At 51.8% G+C, this 26,359-nt stretch overlaps 1 protein-coding gene across 1 annotated transcript; it reads right to left on the bottom strand.

The window, feature by feature from the left end:
* Window positions 1-18,798: 18,798 nt before the first annotated feature.
* Window positions 18,799-18,981, bottom strand: LOC116501256 (adropin-like). Its single transcript, XM_032206781.1, has one exon. The coding sequence runs from the start codon at window positions 18,979-18,981 to the stop codon at window positions 18,799-18,801; it is 183 nt and encodes a 60-aa protein (XP_032062672.1).
* Between the last annotated feature and the right edge of the window lie 7,378 nt (window positions 18,982-26,359).

Here is a 26,359-nt window from a genome sequence, read left to right as displayed (position 1 = left end):
GCTTTTGTATGGTGCTGCTTAGAGGGTGCAGCTCGCCCCTGGATCTGCTGACATTTCTTTCCCTGCTGCTGTGCTGCAGGACAGGGGGGACAGCAGAGTGTAAGGACAGAGGGCTCCAAGTCTCCTTGGAGCTGCTGGAAGCTGCTGGGCAGATGAGAGCTCGAGATGGCTTTCAGGCTGAAAATGCAGCTTGCAGAGCAGGTGGGGAAAAGTGAAGTGTTCAAAACACTGAACATGGTTTGATGCTGGAGACATGGTAATAGCCTTGGATTTGTACTATGCCAAGCTTACAGAGTGGCCATGAGGAGCCTCACTGGAGAGTCCCTGGTGTGTGATGAGAAAGTACATGTAGTGATTTGATACAAGTTTCATGCTCTTTAAGCTTTTATAGTGTACTGCTGTCAGATTTCAGATAATTCCTAGATTCAAATTGTGGGCATGGCCACAACATTGAAATAATACATCTCATCTGGCTCCTAAGTGCTGGTAAACAAGATACAGCTGGCAAGAGATATACAAGTAGTTCAGTCCTGATTTCCCCTATATTCCCACTGTATTTGTTAGCTTAAAATAATCCCTTCTTTAGCTTTTCTGAAGACAAAAAAGGGGAAAGAAACATAAAGCTGAAGGTGTGCATGATGGATTCAAGGTGGGAGTGCAGCATGCTGGAGAGTGCTCACTTCAGCACCAGGGAAGAGAGAAACGTCATGTTTTATTAGCCTTTGGAGGCTCTACCAATGACTGGAACTAACTGCAATTATTGGGAGACAATGTTAGGTTAACACATTCTCTTGAATAACTTCCACTCTTCCCACTGGAGTCACGGCGAAATGCGCATTACTGTGCAGTTAGTGATGTGGCAGATCTGTGTCACTGATTATTAGTGCCGTAGGTCTGAGGTCCGTGCCAGTGGGAATCCTACTTGAGCAATGCTTCGAGTTTGCCTCTGTGAGAAACATCTCAAATAATTTTCTTCAGACGGGATCTTCTGTGAAGCTATTTTATTCGCGATTGCAATGGCGGGCGTCCTGTCAATCAGGAGCATATTTTAGTAAACAAATCATAACCTTTTATTCCCTATTACCCGACGCCTGATCACCTCCCCTGTTTCCTCATTGGCTGAGTACTACAGGTTCACAAGCTACTCAACGCTCCTCTATACCATATATGTACAATTTTTCTTCTTTCAACCCTTTAATTTCTCCTTTCTTATGTTTTGAAAACCTGTGATCTTTGTTTTACTGTTCTTACACTGCTCATCCTGTTTTTCTCAAGCTTCCTCCTTATTTTGGAACAGTGAGGCCTTCTACTGTCCACTTATCTACTTAGCATTTCTCCTTATTATGACTACACAACTACCTTGGAATACAGAAAAGTAATTCTCTACTGCAAAAACACAACTTTGTTTCTCACAATTCTCCCCTCTTCTTTTCTTACTCCTATTGTTGTTTTTGCACCTCTTCACATACACCACAATCTTGAGTTTTTCCAACATTAAGGTGCAATATTCTATCTTCGGATGTCACAGGGGATGATAGATATACAATGCCATTATTATTATAATACCAACAAATAGTTGTTTGAGCCAAATCTGTTCAGGTAATCACAAAATTAGTTTCTCCCAAATGTTTTTAAATCCCCAGGAAGTGTCATCTTGAGCTACTCTATGTAGGATCTTGTTGTGTTTTTTCTTTCCCAAATATTTTTGAGATCAGTCATATTCGTCCCATTTGATCTACAAATACACAGCAACTAGTATTAATTACAGTGCACACTCCTCTTTATAAAGTTATTAATAAATCTAATGCTATTTGATTCTAGAGTACTATTTTTGCAAACTTATCAAACCTATTTTCTATTTCTTTAATGTATTTACAATAGCTTTTTCTAATTCGCTCACCCTTAACCAAGATAAAAACCACCTTGCAAAACTGTAAGGTGCTGGGACAGGCGAGGGCACATGGGGTGACTGAGCCTTCCTATCCACATGCGTGTGCCATGTGCCTTGTCACATCAGCCAATATCCATTAGGAGAGTGTCTGAAATCTCTTCTTCAGCCTATCCCTATCAACTGCCTCCATCTCTATCTCCTGGGGCCTCAGGGTGCTCCCTCCTCATCCTCTCCAGAAGCACACACCGCACACAAAGCTTTCTAGACAAGGAACCCTGTTCTGGTCCTGTCTATACCCAGCTGTGGTGGGGTGCAGCTCAGGTCCAGGGCTGGCACTGAGGCAGGACAATGTGAACAGACAGGGGGGTGCTTGATCCAGAACCTCACTGCTTTGCAGCCTCGTATTGCTATTCCCTTGCAAAAGAGATAAAAGATAATAAGAAGGCTTTTTTAAAGTATGTAAATAGTAAAAGGAAGACTAGGGATAATGTGGGTCCCTTGCTGAATGAGGGGGGGGTGTCCTGGTGTCCTGGTTTCAGTTAGAACAGAGTTAATTTTCTTCCTAGTAGCTGGTAGAATGCTGTGTTTTGGCTTAGGATGAGAAGAGTGCTGATAACACCCCGATGTTTTAATTGTTGCAGAGCAGTGCTTATACTAAGCCAAGGACATCTCAGCTTCTTGCTCTGTCCTGCCAACAGGCAGGCTGGGGGTGCAGCAAGAGCTGGGAGGGGACAGACCCAGGACAGGTGACCCAAACTAGCCAAAGGGGTATTCCATACCATCTGACGTCATGCTAAACAATATATAGGGGTGGCTAGCCGGGGGGTGGGGGCCGGACTGCTCAGGGTTAGTCTGGGCATCGGTCTGTGGGTGGTGAGCAATTGCATTGTGCATCGCTTGTTTCGTACACATTATTATTAGTAGTACTATTATCATCATTGTTATTATTATTATTGTTATTATTTTCCTGTCTTATTAAACTGTCTTTATCTCAACTCACGGGCTTCACTTTCTGTTTCTCTCCCCCATCCCAGAGAGGGAGGGGGGAAGGTGAGCGAACCGCTGTGTGGTGTTTAGCTGCCGGCCGGGTTAAACCACGACACCTGGTTGACCATGAGCCAGCAGTGTGCCCTGGTGGCCAAGAGGGCCAATGGGATCCTGGCATGCATTAAAAGGAGCGTGGCCAGCAGGTCAAGGGAGGTGATCCTCCCCCTCTACACCTTGAATCCATCATGCACACCTTCAGCTTTATGTTTCTTTCCCCTTTTTTGTCTTCAGAAAAGCTAAAGAAGGGATTATTTTAAGCTAACAAATACAGTGGGAATATAGGGGAAATCAGGACTGAACTACTTGTATATCTCTTGCCAGCTGTATCTTGTTTACCAGCACTTAGGAGCCAGATGAGATGTATTATTTCAATGTTGTGGCCATGCCCACAATTTGAATCTAGGAATTATCTGAAATCTGACAGCAGTACACTATAAAAGCTTAAAGAGCATGAAACTTGTATCAAATCACTACATGTACTTTCTCATCACACACCAGGGACTCTCCAGTGAGGCTCCTCATGGCCACTCTGTAAGCTTGGCATAGTACAAATCCAAGGCTATTACCATGTCTCCAGCATCAAACCATGTTCAGTGTTTTGAACACTTCACTTTTCCCCACCTGCTCTGCAAGCTGCATTTTCAGCCTGAAAGCCATCTCGAGCTCTCATCTGCCCAGCAGCTTCCAGCAGCTCCAAGGAGACTTGGAGCCCTCTGTCCTTACACTCTGCTGTCCCCCCTGTCCTGCAGCACAGCAGCAGGGAAAGAAATGTCAGCAGATCCAGGGGCGAGCTGCACCCTCTAAGCAGCACCATACAAAAGCAACCAAGCTCTCTGCCAGCAGAAGAAACAACTTGACATTTGTGGACCATGAAGAGGAGAACCCAAGAGCTACCCTGACCTACTCTGTTCTTTACTGCATGCCTCAAACGCAAGCTGGGTCTGCAGTGGATGCAGCCTTTTCTGTCCTTTTCTCCTGGGTTTACAAGCCTTCATCCCCCAGCACTGGTCTGGACAATGCCAGCATGCTCAAAAACAACCTGGCAGCAACCAGAAACAAAGCTGGGGGAAATATATGGATGTTTGTAAGAACAAAGCAGATGTACCTGGTAACTTGGCAACAAAGAATAAAATCAGTGGAAGAGCAAAAGGTGAGGGGTGATTTAATATCGTTCTGCCCTTTACCAGCTGACATCTCTTTCTTTGCTTGGCTTTCACTGTCTGTGTGATGGATTTCCCTCATTTTCTTGACTGAATAATGATACCTCATCCATTAGTGAACTCCACAGATGATTCGTTTCAAATTCTCAAGTAATATATTTAACAAGTTGGCAGGTCACCCCGAACCCTTGTCTAGCTCCAGTGCATCCTAAAGGCACTGGGCAGGTAAAGCAGCCCCAGATTGCATCGAGGCCGAGCTGCCACGTGCTGGAGGACTTACTTTATGCCATTGCTACAGTCCCACTGCTGCCAGGCCAGTCTGAGGAGCAGCTCCAGTATAGTTAATTTTCTCTAGGAGGACATTTTCAAGTTACATGTGTAATTTGAATGGGTTGTAAGACATCCAACACACAGGGCAGGCAGGGGCTCCACAGGAGGAAAGGGGACCTGGCTCAGAAAACCTTCGTTGCCTCCCTGTTTCTGCAAGGATGACACAGGAATGCTGATCCTCTGCTACCTGACACCAGCACCAGGCAGGCCTACAAATGCATGGGTGTTCATTGCACTTTCATGCTAGTGAAGCAGGATTCACTCCAGCTCTGTTACAGGCATGTTCAGAGGTAGCTTTGAGCTCAGGAGGATGAGCAGGAGTCCCACCGCTGGGCCCAGCCAGGTGGGCTTTGTCAGCCGGGGCTGGCTGCATGTTCTGGGGTGCAGGAGAGGACCAAGAGCATCCCTCAGCCCTGCAGCATCTCTGCCCTGCAGCCTGCTGCTCCAAAGTGTGCAACACAGCAAGGAAGAGAAGGTCTGTGCCACCTGGCTTAACATGGGGGTGGAGGGGAGGGCTTCACTTTAGGGCTGCATCTCTCTGCTCTTCCTCGTTCACTAAGAACTGGGTCGTTCATGATTTGACATGGTAGGAAAACAGCATCACACTCAGCTGATTTGACTCAATTCTCACAATTCAGTAAGAAACCAAAGCCTCAGCATGCGGGAGAGCTGTTATTCATTCAGACAGGCTGAGGACCATTTAACCTCCACAGAAAACCCTGTCACATTGGAAGGAAGTGCTTGTTTATCTGAGCTAATTTTCTTGTCAGTCACTACTTCCTGCCAACCAGATTTGCTCTGGCAGTCTCAGTGATTAGGGTAATCTTCTTCATGTCTTGGTCCTGCACACTCCTGAAAGCTGTTATCTGGTGCTAAATGGCTGATATATGCTACCCTAGAGCTGTCTGCACTTCAGTTTGGTCTAATATGATTTCCTCATGTTGCCCATGACTCTTTTATTTTTTTCTCTTTAACATTAATAGCATGCTTTGGAATGAATCACAAACTGAGCTAATGTTTCTCACACCTCCTCACAAAGCCTCCTTTTGCTCTTCAGTTTTATACCAAATTTAATTTGTTACTTTTCAGATCACTTCTGAAAAGTGAAAGCCAAACAGAAAAACTAATCTGCACTGAACTCGTGTGATGCTAGGCTGATAACAGCCAGTACCTCTGTACTATGCTGCAATCCCTTCTGTAATACCAGGGATGACCCCTCCTTAAAGATCAGCATCCAAAGTCCAGCCTGAGCCCTGCTCGTGTTTACGGGGTGTCTGTCCCTGCATCTGCCAGGGTTTGACTCAGAAGCACAGCTGCGGTGTTGGTGAGAGCACAGCAGTGTGGTCAGACCTGGCCCCAGCCTGCCTTACGGTCCTGCTGCTTCCCCAGTGAGTGCTCATTTCCCACTGCACATTTGGTTTGCGTTTTTATTGGATTTCATCTCTGTTGCAGGAAGAACGGACAAAAACATGACGGACACTAGTATGGCCAGATCATGCTCTCCCTTTATTACCCAAATAGCTTGACTTTTATAGCAAACTTAACAGGAGCGGATAGTGTCTCACACAAGATTATTGGTCAAAAGCACTCAGACAAACAACTGCAAGAAAACAACCCCACCTGCAAGAAAACAACCCCGTTGTGATTAGCAGTCACGTAGATCCCGTCCTTGAAGCCAGCTGCTGGCAACAATATTTTTCTAAATTCCTCAATTGGGCGATGTGGATACACTGTCATCGGAACTTCTCATAGTCGTCCTGGTAGCTTGGTTTGCTCAGCTGCAGCAAGTCATGGGGTCTTTGCTGTTTCAAAAATCCCTCAACACATCTCATTGATTGCAAATTGCTGCTGAGGTTGTCGAGCTCGTTTAGAGTTTCAGTTCTGGCACCAAAGCACTTTTAAGTCCTGCCCACTTAGTCCCACCACAATTACTGCTGAGTTTCAGTGCCAGCCCCTGTCCCTGAAGCATCCTTAGCAGTGCTGCACACTACTGAGAATGATTTCCATTGTGCCACTTTTACCTTCTCACCCGCCTTGTAGTTTCCTTATAGGCTTGTGCCAACAGTGTTCCTGAAGTCACCCTGTACAGATGTATTACGTCTCCTTCCTCTGATCTACCAGGCCTGTTACTTCCAAAAACTGTATTAGATCAGCTTTATATGATATGGTCTTACTAAAGCCTTACTAGACTGGCTGTTCTTTGATTTTCCAGTGCTTATGAATAGATCATTCAATTTAGGCAGCCTACTCTCTCCTGCCTTGTTGTCATCTTGAGAATGGGCAAAAAGTCCTTCCTTCTGTCCTCTGACAGTTCCCTACTGTACCAGCCCAAATCAAACACCCAAATGGTGAAGAACTGCAAGGCTGTTTCAACCAATTCCTTATGTGCCCTGGGGCAAATCTGCCAGGGCTCTGTTACACGAACACATCCCAGCTGTGCCAGTCCCCTGGCTCTCTTCCTACCATTGCTCACAGCCCAGCCCCTGGAGTCACGCTGGAACTACCTCTTCTTCATCTAGGATCAGGCTCCATCTCTTCCCATGTTGGCAGGGTCCTGGCTACACCCCATGGAGAGTCAGCGCTGGATGCTGGGATACATGCAAAGGCAGGCAGAGGCACAAGCAGGGGCAGCACAGAGTCTGAAGGGGGAAGCGGTCACATCTCTGCCACTTGCAGTCCCGCAGCAAGCCAGCTGTCCTGGTTTCAGTTAGGACAGAGTTAATTTTCCTCCTAGTAGCTGGTAGGGTGCTATGTTTTGGCTTAGGATGAGAAGAGTGCTGATAACACCCCGATGGTTTAATTGTTGCAGAGCAGTGCTTACACCAAGCCAAGGACGTCTCAGCTTCTCGCTCTGTCCTGCCAGCGGGCAGGCTGGGGGTGCAGCAGGAGCTGGAACGGGACAGACCCAGGACAGGTGACCCAAACTAGCCAAAGGGATATTCCATACCATCTGATGTCATGCTAAACAATTAATGTGGAGGGGCTGACCGGGGCAGGGGGGTCCGGCTGCTCGGGGTTAGGCTGGGCATCAGTCAGCGGGTGGTGAGCAATTGCATTGTGCATCACTTGTTTCGTACACATTATTAGTAGTAGTACTATTATCATTATTTTTTTTTTCTGTCCTAATAAACTGTCTCTATCTCAACCCACAGGCTCCATTTTCCTGTTTCTCTCCCCCATCCCAGAGAGGGAGGGGGGAGGGTGAGCAACCGGCTGTGTGGTGCTTAGCTGCTGGCCAGATTAAACTACAACAGCACCCCAAATTTCCCTCCCTCAGCCTAAGGAAATCTCTGCTGGGGTGTGCTGGGCTGGGGTGAGAGAGCCCCAGGGATGCCTCAGGAACTTCCTTCCCCTCAATTTTCACCTCTTCTAGAGAAAAACACCAAAAGCCTCGTTGATACCTTGGTTTAACAAGTGGGAGAGTCACGGGGTGCAGACGGCTCCGTTTTCCTCCCTGCCCCTTGGCGGGGGTGCTTCTGCATGGGCTCTCTCTCCATCATCTGCTTGGAGAGGGGACTTAAGAAGCTGCATGTCCCTGTGTGCATATCCAGACTGTCCCAGCTCTCTCTCAAGGCCAACTTCTGCGGCAGAGCCAGCACTCAGAAATTGGTCAGGGAACTCTAGAGAAAGAGCAGCTCACCCTCAGACGACTTGCAGGACAAGCGTCCACGCTGGTCCCATCAGCAGGCAGCTGTAATCAGTTACGGCAGGGGGCCGAGCACCGAAAGCCTCTGCAGGAGTGGCTGCAGGCTGGCTGGCCTGCTCTTGGACCCAGCCACGACTGGGATAATCAGAGCATCCCAAAAAGCCTCCCTCACTGGCACTGCCAAGGGTATGCTTTGAAAGCAGCGCATTCCCACGGGGCTCCAGCTAGTGTGAGCTTGCTCTGCCTTTTTTTCCGGGGCTGTCATTCACATAAAGAAGTGGTGATTTCTAAGGATCCCCCAGATTTCTGGAGAGGATTTAAATCATGTGCATGGAAAGGAATCTGCAGAGGAGAACTAAAGAAAGAAATGTGGAGGAAAAGCAAGTCAAGCAGCCTGAGGGGCTGCCGTAACACTATGCTGCACCCACTCCTCGGTGCCAAACAGCTTTCTGCAAGGTGTGGAAGAAAGCAGAGACTCTGGCTCTGAGGAGCTGTGGAAGCTGAACGGGCACATTCAGGCAATCACAGATCTCCCCAAAATGCAAGTCCTTTGAAGATTTGAATCAGGGCTCCTCGTTCCCATGCATCAGGCATTTCCTAGGGCAGGGAATGATGTACTCCTTGGGCTGTGGAGGAGGAAAGCCCAAACTGCAAGGGGGTGGTGGGTGCTGAAGTACAGACATAACCTGTCCATGAGGAAGAGGATGATGCAAAGCTTTCACACAAAGCAGTTCTAGCAACATAACTGTGCCACCATGGAGAAATGCAAGGAAGAGGGTAAAATAAGGCACCACTGAAACCATTTTGCTTGGCCAGATTCAGATTTCAGTTATATCCAGAAAACAGCAAATTGAAAGGAAAAATAACAGATTTATTTCAGGAGAGGAACATTTAGCTCAGTGACTTGATTGTTATTGATTACAAAAAAAATCCTCCAAGCTCTTTCCCCAGCCTCTCTCCAAACCCCTGGCATTGCAATAAGAAACAGCCTTACACCACTTTCAAACATGGGCAACCTTTTTTGTTATACAGATCTTCAAAGGAGAAACTAGTAAGTCAAAGCCAGTCCCAGCCAATGTGCAGTATCCCCCAGGCAGCACTTCAGCATCTCACAGGATGAGACTTGCGCTTTAGAAATAATTCAGAAGTACTATTGAATTTTCTTAAAATGGGCCATTTTCTTGCTCCAATTGCCAGTGTTTCCATTTCACATACTAAACACGCTTCATCCTGAGCACTGAGAATTGACTTCAACTTAAAATAACCCATAACTACGCTGACGTCTCTCCTTTCTCCCTCAACTGCCAAAGATAGAGATCACGAAAAGTGACATTACACAACAAAAATAAGGTTGGAGATACATGGCCATGAGCAGCAAAAAGAAGAAAACCCCCATCTCTTTGACCTTGGGGTTCAGCAATCCTGCTGTTACATAGAGCTTTCACATACTTTGATGCAAGCCAAAAGTTATTTCACTGAAAATAAAGAAAAATGGTTTAACAACAGAAGATTTGAGCTGTTTAGGTCTACTGCTGGCTTGTTTGGACTAGCTCTCCAAGAAGTGCTGGTGTCTAAGATTGCCATATGTCTGTCCAGGATCTAGAACTGTTTTTACCTGTGATGTAATACTCCCAGACAGCTGGATTTGTGCCATACAGCTACTCTCCTGTGCAAAGTGGATATGTGCAGGGTCTCCAGACAGATATATATCTAAAGGCTTTTGATTATGTGGACTTCAAGTTATGAGTCACAGGTTTGTGTAGCAAAATGGCCACAGGACACAAACGACGTTGCTCATGCACTGCAAAGTTGCACACAAGCAGTGTGCAAGGCTCTTGCTGACCTCAGCATATGCTAGGGCCAGCATGCATTACCCATGGGGACTGCCACAGCTTCCTTATGGAGAGCCCTGACCCTCTCCCGGGGCAGCAGCATGCAGGGATAGTGCATGTATAGCTCATGGCCACAGCACCCAAGTCCCTCACAGCCTGAAGGGTACCAGAGGCCTGGGGCATCCCTGTAGCACCCTGGGAGACTGAGCCACAAGAAGATGAAGGTTTTATGGGAGCAAGCTCCAGACCCAAAGCAGACTGGTACCTACTCAATCAGTGATATGCTGTGCCTCACTGCCTAAACCATCTGTCCTTAAATGGCCCATGCAGGTGACATGGAAAGCTGTGAAAAGGCAGAAGTAGGGTTTCACGAGTTCCTGGATCCACCTTGGAGTGCTCAGCTGTTCCCCTAGCAGTACAGAGAGCAACTATCAGCAACTATCCTAAATAACAGAGGAATAACTGAAAGGAAATCAAAAAGCATTTACAGACCTCAGAGGAAGCAAAGCCATCAAGCTGCAGGTCAGTTTTTTATGAGATTCGAGCTTATTTGTGTGTGCCCCCATATCAGGGGGCCAAACTGCCCAGCAGTGCTCAATGCTGAATTCCTCCAGCACTGCTTGAGCTCTGTGCTCTTGGGCTACTGCACAATTAGCCAGCCCTGAAGAGACACAAGGAAATCCTGCTGTCGCTCAAGCTGCAGAGAATCGGCTGCGTGAATGTCAATGACAGAGAAGCATTTGCATGAGAACATCAGGACTGGCTGACAGGCTGCCCAGGTAGGCATCTAGACGGGCCTTAAATATCTCCAGAGGAGGAGACTCCACAACCTTCCTGGGCAGCCTGTTCCAGTGCTCCAGTCAACCTCACTGTGAAGACATTCTTTCGCATGTTGGTGCGGAACTTCCTGTGCTCCTTCTTGTGGCCATTACCCCTTGTCCTGTCGCTCAAGCTGCAGAGAAGCAGCTGCGTGTATGCCACAGAATCACAGAATCACAGAATTTCTAGTTTGGAAGAGACCTCAAGATCATCGAGTCCAACCTCTGACCTAACGCTAACAGTCCCCACTAAACCATATCCCTAAGCTCTACATCTAAACATCTTTTGAAGACTTCCAGGGATGGTGACTCAACCACTTCCCTGGGCAGCCTGTTCCAATGTCTAACAACCCTTTCGGTAAAGAAATTCTTCCTAACATCCAACCTAAAACTCCCCTGGTGCAACTTTAGCCCATTCCCCCTCACCCTGTCACCAGGCATGTGGGAGAACACACCAACCCCCACCTCGCTACAGCCTCCTTTAAGGTATCTATACAGAGCAATAGGGTCGCCCCTGAGCCTCCTTTTCTCCAGGCTGAACAAGCCCAGATTCCTCAGCCGCTCCTCGTAGGACTTGTTCTCCAGGCCCCTCACCAGCTTCGTCGCCCTTCTCTGGACTCGCTCGAGCACCTCCATGTCCTTCTTGTAGCGAGGGGCCCAAAACTGAACACAGTACTCGAGGTGCGGCCTCACCAGAGCTGAGTACAGGGGGACAATCACTTCCCTAGCCCTGCTGGCCATACTGCTTCTTATGCAAGCCAGGATGCTGTTGGCCTTCTTGGCCACCTGAGCACACTGCTGGCTCATATTCAGCCGACTATCAACCAATACTCCCAGGTCCTTCTCTGCCAGGCATCTTTCCAACCATTCCTCTCCCAGCCTGTACCTCTGCTTGGGGTTACTGCGCCCCAAGGGCAGGACCCGGCACTTGGCCTTGTTGAACTTCATGCAGTTGACCTCAGCCCATCGGTGCAGCCTATCCAGATCCTCCTGCAGAGCCTTCCTACCCTCGAGCAGATCGACACACGCACCTAACTTGGTGTCATCTGCAAACTTACTGAGGGTGCACTCAATGCCCTCATCCAGATCATCGATGAAGATATTAAAGAGGACTGGCCCCAGCACCGAGCCCTGGGGAACGCCACTAGTGACCGGCCTCCAACTGGATTTGACTCCATTTACCACGACTCTTTGGGCCCGGCTATCCAGCCAGTTTCTAACATAACGAAGCGTGCGCCTGTCCAAGCCATGAGCAGCCAGTTTCTTGAGGAGAATGCTGTGGGGAACGGTGTCAAAAGCCTTGCTGAAGTCAAGGTAGACCACATCCACAGCCTTTCCCTCATCCACCCAGCGCGTCACTTTGTCATAGAAGGAGATCAGGTTCGTCAAGCAGGACCTGCCTTTCATAAACCCATGCTGACTGGGCCTGATCGCCTGCTTCCCCTGCAAGTGCCGCATGATGACTCTCAAGATAATCTGCTCCATGAGCTTCCCTGGCACTGAGGTCAAACTGACAGGCCTGTAGTTTCCCGGGTCTGCCCTCCGGCCCTTCTTGTAGATGGGCATCACATTTGCTAGCCGCCAGTCAACTGGGACCTCCCCCGATAGCCAGGACTGCTGATAAATGATGGTAAGCGGCTTGGCCAGCTCCTCTGCCAGTTCTCTCAGTACCCTCGGGTGGATCCCATCTGGCCCCATCGACTTGTGCACATCCAAGTGCCGTAGCAGGTCGCCAACCATTTCCTCATGGATACTGAGGGCCACATTCTGCACCCCATCCCCTTCCACCAGCTCAGGGTACTGGGTATCCAAAGAACAACCAGTATTGCCGCTAAAGACTGAGGCAAAGAAGGCATTAAGCACCTCCACCTTTTCCTCATCTTTTGTAACTAATTTCCCCCCCGCATCCAGTAAAGGCTGGAGATTCTCCTTAGTCCTCCATTTTGCGTTGATGTATTTGTAAAAAGATTTTTTGTTGTCTTTGACGGCAGTAGCCAGATTGAGCTCCAGATGAGCTTTGGCCTTTCTAATTTTGTCCCTGCACTGCCTCGCAACATCCTTATAGTCCTCCCGAGTGGCCCGCCCTTTTTTCCAAAGATTGTAAACCCTCTTTTTTCTCCTAAGCTCAAGCTGCAACTCTCTGTTGAGCCAGGCTGGACTTCTTCCACGCCAGCTCGTCTTTGGGCACGTGGGGACAGACCGCTCCTGCGCCATTAAGATTTCCCTCTTGAAGAGCACCCAGCCTTCCTGGACTCCTCTGCCCTTCAGAATCTGTCAATGACAGAGTCTGTCAATGACAGAGAAGCATTTGCATGAGAACATCAGGACTGGCTGACAGGCTGCCCAGGCATCTAGATGGGCCTTAAATATCTCCAGAGAAGGAGACTCCACAACCTCCCTGGGCAGCCTGTTCCAGTGCTCCAGTCAACCTCACTGTGACGACATTCTTTCGCATGTTGGTGCGGAACTTCCTGTGCTCCTTCTTGTGGCCATTACCCCTTGTCCTGTCCCCACAAACCACTGAAAAGAGGTTGGCCAAATCCCTCTGCCTCCCACACCTCAGGTATTTATACACATTGGTGAATAAATCTCAGTCTTCTCTTCTCCAGGCTGAACAGACCCAGGTCTCTCAGCCTTTCTTCATAGGGAAGATGCTCCAGGCCCTGTATCATCTTTGTGGCCCTCCCCTGGACTCTTTCCAGGAGATCCCTGTCTTTTCTGTACCGGGGAGCCCAGAACTGGACACAGTACCCCAGGTGAGGCCTGACCAGGGCAGAGTAGAGGGGGAAGATCACCTCCCTTGACCTGCTGGCCACACTCCCTTTTAATGCATGCCAGGATCCCATTGGCCCTCTTGGCCACCAGGGCACACTGCTGGCTCATGGTCAACCTGTCGTCCACCAGGACCCTCAGGTCCTTCTCAGAGCTCCTCTCCAGCAGGTCGTCCCCCAGCCTGTACTGATACTTCGGGTTGTTCCTTCCCAGGTGCAGGACTCTACACTTGCTCTTGTTAAACCTCATTTGGTTTCTTCCTGACCAGCTCTCCAGCCGGTCCAGGTCTCGCTGAATGGCAGCACAGCCTTCTGGCGTGTCAGCCACCCCTCCCAGCTTTGTGTCATCGGCATACTTGCTGAGGGCAGACACTATTCCCTCATCAAGGTCGTCGATGAAGATGTTGAACAAGACCGGACCCAGCACCGACCCCCGGGGAACACCGCTAGTCACAGGTCTCCAGCCAGACTCTGCGCTGCTGATCACCACCCTCTGAGCTTGGCCAGTCAGCCAGTTCTCAACCCACCTTACTGTCCACTCCTCTATCCCACACTTTCTCAGCTTTGCTATCAGGATGTCATGAGAGACAGTATTGAAAGCCTTGCTAAAGTCAAGGTAGATGACATCCACTGCTCTCCCCACGTCTACCCAGCTGGTGATGCCATCATAGAAGGCAACGAGGTCGGTCGAGCACGACTTCCCCTTGGTGAATCCATGCGGACTACTCCTCATAACCTTCTTCTCTTCCAATTGCTTGGAGATGGCATCCAGAACAAGCTGTTCCAACACCTTTCCAGGGACAGAGGTGAGACTGACTGGCCTGTAGTTTCCCGGATCCTCCTTCTTGCTCTTCTGGAAGACCGGAGTGACATTGGCTATCCTCCAGTCTTCAGGCACCTCTCCTGTTGTCTCCATCATCTGCTTGGAGAGGGGTCTTGAGAAGCTGCATGTCCTTGTGTGCATATCCAGACTGTCCCAGCTCTCTTCCAGCAAGGGCAAACTCCTGCTGCCTTTAAAAACACAGCCCACTTTTGCTAGAGAAAGACAGAGCAGCTCCATGCATCTCCATGCACAATTTTCTCTTTGTTGTGCCCAGCATTTTTTTTCCCAGACCTGAAGGAAGAAGCATGTTTGTAATCACTGCACTGGTGGCCATCAGAGGAACTGATTGAGCGAGAGGAGAACTGCACTTTTCTAAGTGGGGTGCCCAAGCAGGCAGCTGCCTTGCTTGGGCACCGTGCACGGCTCCCTTGGCCTCCACAGAGCATCCCCACACAGCAGCCACATTTTGGGGCTGCCAGGAGCAGGAACAGGGCTTTCTGCCCCCAAAACCCAGCTGGTGATATTCCCCCTTGCTGTGTCACAAGCTTGGGGACCTGTGTCACCTCTCCAGCTTGTGTGTAAGGATGCCTGACTCCCCTTTACCAGTCCCTCACTTATCCACGTGTGGCACCTGATTTCTGGGGTGCTCACAGGCAAGCTTCACATCCCTGGAGCAAGGACCCCGAATCCAAGGGGAAAGCAAGAGCCCGAAGGCTAGCCAAGGGGAAGGCTGACAGCAGAGGGCAGTGCCCAGCCATGGGACTGGGCAGATGCTGCCTGGGTGGGAGCAGTATCCCTCCAAGTAAATGCTCAGCTGCTGGAGGCTCTGTGGGCTGACAGAAGATAGAAAAATCCCTCTGTTGTGTTTGTGTGTAATGATATGACTCTGGAGAGCACAAAACCAGTTATCACTTTTTCCAAAGTCCCCAGCAGGAAGGCTTGCTCATCCCAAAGCTTTAGGTGGCACTGTCATCTGTGGCAGGGACTTTGTCGTTTCACCCCCCCCCCGCCCAGGCCTGGAAACTCCTGCAGCTCCCAAGCAAGCGTGGGCTGAGCCGGGCAGCCTTATTTCCCTCATGCTAAGTGCTTTCTCCTCGGGTGTTGGTGGTGGTTTGCTCTAGCACCCCAGGACAGGTGCTGGCAGACTGCGGGAACAGCTTGTCCCGTGTAACCCGTGCTGAGGCATGCGTCGGGTTGGCACAGCATCGTGCAATGCCTACGTGCAGCACCCGTTGTGCCCGTGTGCCAAAGCAGCACAGGGTGTGCAGCAAGGAGAGCTTTGTGGTGCCACAGCTCGCCCAGCTGCGTGCTGCAAGTGCTGAAATGTCTCGGAGGAGTTTTAGGGATGTTTTTATTTGTCACCTCTGAGCACAGGGACATGCTGTCCTGTGGGAGGCTCTGTGGGGAGCTGACAGCCTGTCTGGGAGCCCTGGCTCACTTCTCTGGGGTAGGGTCTCTCAGCACCCACCTTCCTCCTGGGGAGAGGGGTTTGGGTACAAAAGTACCGAACCCTGCTCCTGTGTCTGCCTTGCTCCCAGAGCATGACATGGTAGGACACCTCTCCTTACTGCATCCCTCAGCCCAGGGGGGCTACTGTCACTTTGGGTTTAAAATACAGGGACATGCAGGTGCATCGCTCCATGGATCAGCCCCCCATGAGGGCCAAGAGCCGGGACACAGCACCCCCAGCTTCCCTCCTAGCTCACAGCTCTGCCTCGCGTGCTCTGCCCGCAGGAGAAGGCCAGGAGGTGAAGAAGGGCCCAGAGGTGGAAATCGCGAAGCTGGACAAGCTGCTGAACCTGGTGAGAGCGCCAGATAGCATGGCTGGGAAGTGAGCAATGGGAGCGACGGCTGTGCCAGGCCCCGCAAGCAGGTGAACAAACCCTGCTTTGACCAGCAGCTGCCTGGCATGCGAGCTGTGGGCCCTGCTCTGCCTGCTCTTTGCAGAGCGGGAGCACTTTGTCTCTGTGCCCAGACAAATAGAGAGCCACTGAAAGGCTGGCAGTGTGCCATTATCCCTGAGGACAGCAGCCCCTCGCTGTGCTCAGGCCCCTGGAGCCATGCAGCCCTCAGGTCTTCCCCACCTGTGTCCGTGCTCACACCTATTGAGAGCCCTGCAGAGGCAGGAGAGGGCTGGTGCCTCCAGCCCCAGTAAAACCCTGAGGTTGCAGCCCCATGGCCCAGCCTGTGCCACCCTAGCTATGCTGGCACTGCCCCTGAGCTTGGCTGGTTCCACCACAAGTGGTGGCCAAGCATGGCATCAGCCACATTTGGGTCCCATTATTTTGGGGTGGCCAGGAGGTGTCTGGGGATCTCACACTGCAGTGGCAGAGGGACGTGCCTCAGTTTGTGCCTCAGAGTGCCCTCACTCAGACCAGGGCATCGCAGCGACTGCTGGCCACCCGCACCAAGGAGCTCACTCGGAGGCTCGGACACCTCTGCCCAGCCAATGGCCACGGGCACAGCCAGGTGCCAGGCTTTGCAGAGCCCTCCTGCTGCTCTGGCATGTTGCAGCAGAGGGATTAGCTGCTATGTGGCTGTGGTGGCAGCAGAAGCTGCGGTGGCCTCAGTGCATGCTGATGAGCGGTGACAAGACTGTCACCGCTGGAGCCTTGCACACAGCCACCGGGAGTGGGGACCAGTGGCACACAGTCCATGGGCAGTGGTGGGTGTCCTCCATCTGCTTGGCTGGCCCACGTCCCCTGCCAGTGTCCTGCACCCTGTAACTTAAGGACATTGGTTGGAAACTTCAGTGCCACCAGCACCAGGGCTGGGGCTGCTCGCTGCTGACAGCCACATGCTCCAGCCCAGCCAGGTTTGTCACCCAGCATTTCAAAGCCACAGAAGGGTGCGGGACGAGCCCCTCCTTGTCACAGCTGCCCAGCAAAGCACCCACAGCCCTGCAGGGACATTGGCCACCAGCCCCAGGACACCCACACATAGCTGTGGGCAGGACACGAGGCCTCCCCGTGACCTCCCTGATTGTTCCCACGCTGCAGCGGGCACAGGGCAGAGCTCAGAGACGCCTCCTGAGTCCTACAACTGGTTTATTAGTCTAGTAAAAACACGACTGCAAAGGGATGTTAGCTACACCTGACAAGGGAAGGAACCAGGAGCTTCGCTAGGCCTACACGAAGACCCCGGCTTGCGTCCCCCTGGCACAGCCCACCTCTCCAGCCCCTTATTGCAGCAGCTGTGCCAGCAGGGACCAGGTGCCCCGGGGCTATTGCTGGCTATTGCTCCACTCTAGGAGCCACTCCAAAACCCACAGGCAGGATAGAGGAAGCAGCCGTCAGGCTTGGGGACAAACCAGACCAAGCATCCCTCACTACAGAACCACCGTGGCCCTGGAGAAGGGGGACCAGGCTGATCCCCTGTTCCCAAGCATCAGGGCTGGAAGACCCTTCAGTGCTGTTTGGCCGGTCATTCCAACTCTGAAATACTCCGTGGGGACTCAGGCAGGCAGCAGTAGGACACAGGGAGGTGCCACTGGCACATGCAGGTCCCCAACTGAGGCAGCACACCAGGAGGCGCCTGTCACTGCAAAGGGCACTTGGACAGCCCCGATCCCCCTGCAAAACACCACTCCAGGCTGCTCTCGCAGAGGACAGCACCAGGGATGGGGACATGTCCCCTGCCTATGGGCTGGCTGGCCTTGGCTGGCATCTGGGCAGGTGTAGGGCAGGCAGGGATAGGCGCCCAGCAAGGAGGGTGTTCTTCTGGCAGTGTCAGTGCTAACGCTGGAGGGGACTAACTGGAGGGGACAGACCGGAGACAAACGTACAGCCCAAGTGGCCCTCTGCACCCCCATGGCTCACCAAACCCAGCCAGCTGCTGGGGCAGGTGCGTGCTAGCTGCCTCCTGCACCCCAGGGCCACCCCAGCACCCACCCCAGTAACACCCCTGCAGCTGTTGGGCTGGGGCTGCTGGGGTGCCCCCAGGCATGGTGCCACCGCAGGCAGCCATCTCAATAGCGCCAGCCCCATCACCTCCCCTCTCTGAGCCCCCAGCCAGCCCCATTCAGGTCTGCGATGCAATGAGGAGCTGGTGGCTGAATCTCCACATGCCGTTGTCCCCAGGGGAAGCCCCCCAGGTGGAAGGGCCCAAACCCAGGCCACCAGCACCACGGAGGAGCCCACAGGCCAGCCCTGAATATGGGGTGTGCTCGAGGGCATGGCTCCCGCCACACTTGCTGGCTGCAGGGGCCAAGCATGTCCCAGCAGCACATCCCCAGCTGCTGTGTCTCCGTCCTCACAGTCACCACAGGCATCCGCAGGGCATCCATGCACCAGGACCACAAAGGTGAAGGGCTCTGCCCCATGTCATGCCCCTGCAAACAGCTCAGCATCCCCTCTGCTCCCACCCTGCTTGGCCAGCACCTCCATCTCGGCATGGACACTATGTCCAGGTAAGCACAACTCCTTCAGCACAGCCAGGTGCCCACGTCCCTGAGCCCCCCAGCACCGCCTGCCTGCACGGCTCAGGGCTGCAGCAGGTACTTCTTGTTCTTTGCCTCATCTGCATCAGAGGGGGGGCCCTTCTTGGGGCACGACGGGGTCCTGAAGGCCTTGCAGAGGATGAGGAAGAGGATGAGGATGAGCAATGCGATGATGCAGTTGAAAGAAATTGCAACAACTGCTCCAGTGGAGAGAGCCACCCCCATCGCCGCTGCCCTGTGGGGAGAAGTGGGACCCCTGGCTTGGCCCCACACTTGGGACACCGATGCAGCCTCCGCCCAGGGGCATTGGCGGAGGACAGAGGGGACCGCTGTGGTGCTGCCAGCGGGACAGCCCGGGGGTCAGGCAGGCAGCAGGATGGCGTCACCCCTGACACGGCTGGGCCTCCAGGAGCTGTGACCTCGGCTTCACTGGGGGAGGCTCAGAGCTTTCCCAAGGCTTCCTCTCTGACAGTGCTGCGAGGCCATGTCTTCTCCCTCGTGGATCTGGAAGGGAGAAAGTCACTGTCACCGCCAGCACCAGGGGTGCCCGAGCCCCCTGGGGGAGGTGGCAGCTGCCTCCTGCAAAGCCCCAGCCCTATCGTATCTCAAGGGGAATGGAGGTTGCCATTTGGGGAGCCCCTTGTAGCCCCCACGGGCACTCCCTGGCTGCTTCCCTCCATCCCGGGGCAGGGTCGGGGTGACGGAGCCGGAGGTGTCCCGGGGGCCCTCCTGGCCCCAAATTCTGTCCCCAGCCTCCCTCCCGGGCAGCCTCGACCGTGCTGCCGGCCCCCGGCCGCCCTCCGTGTGCTTCTCCCTCCCGGGCCCCGCACCCCAAAACGGAGTGAGCCCCCCCGGAACTCCGGGGGAAAGGGAGGTGCCCCCAGCCCCCGGTGCGGATCCCACAGCCGAAGGAGAGCCCCGGAGAGCACCGGGCGGCAGCAACAGGTCTCGCCGGAGCCTCCCTCCCGTCCCGGGGCCCCGGCGTTACCTGCCTCCGCTCCGCTCCGCTCCGCTCCGCCCCGCGAACCGCCGGGACCCCGCGGTTGCCCAGGTCCGGGGGTTCCGGGGTTGCCGGTGCCGGCGCGGAGCCGCCCGGAGGTGCCGCAGCCCCGCGCGCTGCCGCTACCTCCCGCCGCCACCGGGGGCGGCTCCCGCTGGTGCCCTTCCCTCGGCCTCGCCCCCTCGGGGCTGACCACGCCCCCTTCCTCGCTGGCCACTCCACCTCCCGCCAGCCCCGCCGCTATTGCGGCGTGCGGACAGGAGTGTGCACAGCGGCGTGTGCGCACGCGGTTGAACACGCACATGCATGCACATAGGCACGTGCATGCACCTTTGCACACCTTCACACACATGCATGCACTCCAGTGTGTGTACACACGTTTGCACACCCACACATACATGCATATGCATGCATACGTTTGCACACATACATTTGCACGTGCATGCACACACAGGACTGCATGAGCATTTGCATGCAGATGGACATGTGCATAGATGCTCACACACATGCACATACATGCTTGCATGCACACACATGCACACACACACACACGCACGCCAGCCCCATGTATACAGGGACCCTGTGACCAGGCTGCCGGGGCACACAGACACCATGCACAGAGCCGGGGGCGCAGGCACTGTGGGGCAGGTGATGGGGGACACCGAGTGCCTAAGGATGGAGGCAGCAGCAGCCTCACGGGCAAGGCCAGGACTTCCACGTGGAGGCCACTGACACCTGGCATGGGCCGGCACCATGCAGGCACTGGGAAGGACACCGGGGTGGCACCCAGCAGAGGTGGCACTCAGCTGGGATGGCCTGAGGCTGGGGGGTTCCTGGAAAGCCCCCAGTTTTTGGGGCATAGCACAGGTGACAAAAGGAGGGTGCAGGGCCTGGCATGTCCTGGCACATGGAGCAAGACAGGCACCCTTCCCATCTGGGGAAGATGCAGCTGGGGCAGAGGAGCAGACCCACAGGTGAGCTGGGGACCCCTTCTGCCTGCCAGCAGAGGATTCGGGGGGCTGCAGCACCCCAGAAGGAGCTGACATCCAAAGGCAATTTCCAAACTGCAAAACAAAACCAAAGTCACTTTGCTGTGATGATTAGAAGGCACTGAGTATGCTACCGCCACAAGGGAGGGTTACACTGGCTATTTTAGGAGCCAGCTCTACATTGAGGGATTTTTAGCAGTAAACAAGCATGCTGCTTGGTGTGATGCCAGTGGTGCCCCACAAAGTAGCCATCAGGCTCTGAGCAGGGGAACACTGGCAGTCCCACAGCAGGGGGAGCAGAGAGGACACTTGGGGGCTTGAGTGAGAGCTCTGCCGCTCCATCCTTCCCTGAATTCCCTGGCGTTTAGGCTGAGCATTTTTGAGATTGCACTTCTAGCCTGTGATATAAACCATACCCCTAAGAGCTTAGGGGTATGGTTTAGTGGGGACTGTTAGCGTTAGGTCAGAGGTTGGACTCGATGACCTTGAGGTCTCTTCCAACCTAGAAAATTCTGTGATTCTGTGATTCTGTGATATATGGCATAATAATTCGTGTTGTTATATATGGAGTGGTAATTCGTGTCAAGAAAATGGTTGATATTAATAAAGAAGGGGGAGATTTGGGAATGTGGCCATGGGGGTTGGAAAGCCCCGTGGTTGAGATAACATTAGACGCTTAACGACGAGGCCATCAGGAATATAAAAGAGTTTAGAGGGAACAAAGAAGAGTGATTCAGGAGACTCCATGCAGTCTCCGGTTTCTTGTTCTCCAGCCGTTAAGGCATGGATGTTTCTGGGTGTTTGCTGTTGTTGTTACATTTGAAGCTATTAGACCAATGAAAAGTTGTTTTGAAAAGAACTGCTGTGGAGAGAAGGGTATAAGACGGTAGCCTGCCCTCAAGATAAAAAAAGGCAGCACGATGAAGTTACATCAATAAAGAAGCAGGAAAAAGAAGTGAAGAGGAACAGGCTGGCAGAAGGGAGACCAGAACGGGAACAGGCACTTTGATTGCCTCATGAAGATAGGTTCGTCCAGACTCAGCAAACTGCTCAGAGAAGCTCGTACAGAAAGTCGCTGGAAATATGCGCACTGGAGCTGGAGAGAAGCTCGAGCTGAGAGAAGCGGACCCGCGCACGCAACTGCCCCTCGCTGGTAAGCAGTTGTGCATTATGGGGAATCATACGTCCTTAGGAACAAAGACTGTCCTGGTAACCTTACAGTTTATTCTCCTTCTTAACAATCGGACAGTTTATGAGCCTGAAACATGGAACCAAATTGATGTCAAGGTGTGGGACTCTGCAACTAAAAACGACAAGGTTGCATGGGATTGCTTGGCACCTGGCGAGCAATTTTTGAGGCTTTAAAAAGACATGTGGGACCACAGTCAGACACGTGTGGTTTGCCAGACAGTGAGGGAGCTGCGGGCTCCTTTACTGATCTGACTGCTATGCCATGGGCCCCTCTGCTGCTACAGCCATCGAAGGCTTTTGCTGTTACGCCCCCTGTTGACCTGGACGTGCCTTTTGACCCAGGCCTATTGGCCTTGAAAAGGAAATGGATATGCTTTTCTTCAATCCGGGAAGAACGGGATACATAAGGCCTGAAGACCGAGTTGCTTGACAACTTAAAGCAAGACATATTGTTCAAAAGGAATGGAAAATGGAGAGTTTTGTTTGTAATCAGGAAAAGGAATGGAAAATGGAGACTGTTAAGTCATGAAACTTAAAGGATTGTTTGTTACCTTTCCTGGTTGTACATATGTATGGGCATACTTGGGTTTAGCATGTAAAAGCAATGTTCTGTATATTTAGAATGTTTGATGTTTGTGTGTGCATGTTCTAGAGTGTAGACTCCCCGCACACCCAGCACTGTTTACTTGCCTTTTAGAAATATTCCTTTTATAAATATTACTAAATTCAGATTGAGTTGAGACTTCATTTATAACACAGTCAGTTTAAAATAAAGAGCAAAAAGTTTCCCAGAAGACAACCTTTCCTTGGTTATGGAAGGTGAATAGCAAAGGGAGGAAAAAAAAAAATCTTCCTCCAGCACCAGGGTCTGCTTAGTCACAAGAGACAAAAAGCCCATAGCCGCAGCCCCAGCCCTGTCAGCACTGCTTACAAGTGTCCCCCAGTGTGACGAGGAAGACATGAAGAACTTCACACTACAGGAAGAGGAAACTTTATTTTAAACCCATCTTTACACATCATAAAGGAACGGAAAGGGGAAACGAATGTCCTTTGAAGCTCACCGTTACCACCACCCCAGCACGCTTGCCCTGGCCTAGAGGGCTTCAGGTCGGTTATGACATTAGTTGACCTGTGCCACTTTGTCAGAGGTGCAACCAGTAGCTCCGAAGAGGAGCTGAGAGGACAGAAAGGGGCGACCTGCACACAGTGTCCCTGCAGTCCTGCATCCAGGCCCCTGGGCCACCTGAAGGGATCGGCAGAAGATGACCTGCCAGGCACAGCTGAAGTGGCCGACAGCCCAGCACCACACCGTGCACGTACAGGAGCCGTGCAGGTGGCAGCTGGGAGTCCAAGCTCGCCCTCGTGCCACAGCAGAGCCGCCTCCACCTCGCCTCATTCCCGCTTGGCAAACAGATGCTTGTTTGGTCTCAACAAGACAACAACAGTCCTCGCTCCGAGAGATAACTACTGTCTTCCCATCTCATCCCTGAACTGCAGGCTATGGAGTACAGCCTGGCAGCCTCTGACACGGAAACTCAGCGAAACACAATTTTAGACAGCTACAATTATGTCCATTTGGAACAGTAACTTCTCCTGCCTGCCCGTAACAGCTCTGCAAGGCCCTGTGTTCAGCAGCAGCTTTCCAGCTACAGCAGTTGGCTCATTTCCATAACTTCCCCAAACTACCCAAGTGTCTCAGGACTTCACACCAGGCTCCCCGTGCCCTCCACTGGCGCAATGGTGCTTTTCTGGGTTGCCAGCTCCCCTTCCTCCATCCTGCTTCCTCTTCATATGGGCCTGGGATTCTGTTTTAAGTGTCTCAACCCAGAAGGCATCGAAAGAACCTGGAGCCTGATATCCAGGCTCCTGGGGATCGAGGTGTGGGTAGTTAGGGTCCGGCGTCCGGAAGATATTGCGCTGTACGGAAATGTGGAGCCCCTCCCTTGATGGGCAGCCCCTCCCTACGTGGTCTGTGACGTAAGCAAGCGGAAGTGACGTTGTGGGCCTCGGCTATATAACACCATGTGACTCGACAATAAACGCCATTTGCCATCCACCACATTGGTGACTATCATCCAATACATGGACGATATCCTGATTGCTGTGCCTTCAGGAAGTCAAGTGGACCAACTAGTGTCAACAGTCTCAGAAACTCTAAAAACAAACGGGTTTGAAATCGTGAGCGTGAAAATTAAAAAAGGACCATGTGTAAGTTTTTTGGGAGTGGGGATCACAAGTTCTTACATAACCCCCCCCTCAGATAAAAATCCGTCGGGACATCAAAACGCTCCATGATATGCAACAATTAGTGGGATCCTTACAATGGCTCCGCAATATTGTCCTGATTCCTCCCGAAACCATGGCTCCCCTGTATGATCTTTTAAAAGGAAAAAACCCATGGGAGCAAAAGACTCTGACGACAGAAGCAATGAACTCTCTCGATTTTATCAAACGACAAGTATCATCAAGCACACTCACCAGGTGGAACCCAAATGAACCCCTTGATCTGTATGTATACTTCACGGAAAGGGGAGGAGTAGGGGCACTAGCCCAGGGCCCCCCTCAAAAAGTTCAACCAATACAGTGGATAGTCCTAGGAAAACCGTCACACGCATTCTCTCCAGGAGTCGAGTGCCTTAGTAACCTCATCATGAAAGGCTGAAAACTCGCCCTAAGACACCTAGGTATCGAACCTGCCACAATATATCTACCCTTTCGTAAACAGCTGCTACCACAATCAGTAGCAATGTCAGAATCTCTAGCCATAGCCCTTGCCGGATTTCGCGGAGAAGTTCAATACGCTATTAAGCCCCCTTGGGCTCAAATGCTGAAAATTGTCAACATCGACCTCCCACGGAAGATCATGGACCGGCCCCAACGGGGACCAACGGTCTTCACAGATGCATCCTCAGCAACCTCAACCGCAGCGGCAGTATGGCAATCGGGAGGAGAATGGCACAGCATTAAAATGACCGATTGTGCGCTTTCAGTCCAGCAATTAGAAGCGACGGCCGTAGTACTAGCCTGTGGACTGTTCCCAATGGAATACATCAACATAGTGACCGATTCAATGTTCGTAGCCAAACTTTGCTTAGCCATGTCGGGGCCCGGCGTGTCAACATCCACGATCTCTCTAATGCTAGAAGAAGCACTTTTCTCCCGAAAAGGCACCATATCGGTCATCCACGTCAACAGCCACAACCCAATCAAAGGGTTTTACCAAATCGGTAACGACAAAGCAGACGCCGCTGCAAAAGGATTATGGACACTAAAAGATGCCCGCCAGTTACATGAGTCCCTCCACATTGGAGCTAAAGCACTAGCTAAGAGATGTGGGATTTCGACCACCGACGTGAAACACATAGTAGCTACGTGTCCCCACTGTCAAAAAGCACCACTATGGTCCAGTGGAGTCAACCCCAGAGGTCTCAAAGCCTTTGAGGTGTGGCAGACGGGTTTTACGCTCTGTCAGTTGCTGAGACCTCGAGCGTGGCTAGCGGTAACCGTAGACACATATAGCGGAGTGATCGTAGCCACACAACACCTTAAGGCCGACTCCAAAGCAACCATCCAACATTGGCTGACAGCCATGGCGTGGCTTGGCATCCCTAATCAGATCAAAACGGACAATGGTTCGAATTTTGTGTCCAAATCAGCCCAGGCATTCGCTCAGAAATGGGGTATTACTCTAATATACGGCATCCCGTATAATAGTACAGGACAAGCCATAGTCGAACAAGCGAATCAAACTCTGAAATCTAAGTTAGAGGTATTAGCAAAAACAGAAGGTCTTACCACCACCGTTCCCTCAGGAGACCAAGCACGCTTGCTAGCGACCGCTTTGTTAGCACTAAGTCAATTCCCCAGGGGAGAGGAGGTGAATAGCCCCATCCAAAAACATTGGGCCACTCGAGCGCTAGAAGAAGGCCCGTCAGTTATAGTTAGAAATGATCTGGGAGAATGGGAACAAGGGTGGAAATTAGTTCTGACAGGGCGAGGGTATGCTGCAGTCAAAAAAGAGGGCAGAGTCAAATGGTGTCCGATTAAGTCCATCAAACTGGACCTTCAGAACAAAACTAATGAAAACTGTGAGTTTCTGTTCACAGGAACGGATCATCGGACGCCCCCGTAATCCGTATACCCCGGTGACAAGAGAAGCCAATAAGTCAGCAAGCGTCCTGTCTAAGCCTGAGAGTTCCACACTGGCAGAATCCAGACAACAGTGAAGCGGCCTCTGTGGGCGGGGGGCTGCGATGCCTTTGTGTGATCTTATCTTTGGACCTTGTATACTAAATAAGCTTGTGTCGTTTGTTAAAAGTTGGTTAGAGAAAGTTTACATTATGTTGGTAGAACACCAACAACTACTTTAAGAGTGTATTTACTCAGGGTTACCAGTTACCTCCTAGTTTTCTCATGGTTATTG

The sequence above is a fragment of the Aythya fuligula genome, chromosome W (genome assembly GCF_009819795.1).
Source record: "Aythya fuligula isolate bAytFul2 chromosome W, bAytFul2.pri, whole genome shotgun sequence".
Taxonomy (NCBI): Eukaryota; Metazoa; Chordata; class Aves; order Anseriformes; family Anatidae; genus Aythya; species Aythya fuligula.
Note: the sequence above shows the minus strand (reverse complement) of the source record. Positions and strands in the feature narration are given on the sequence as shown.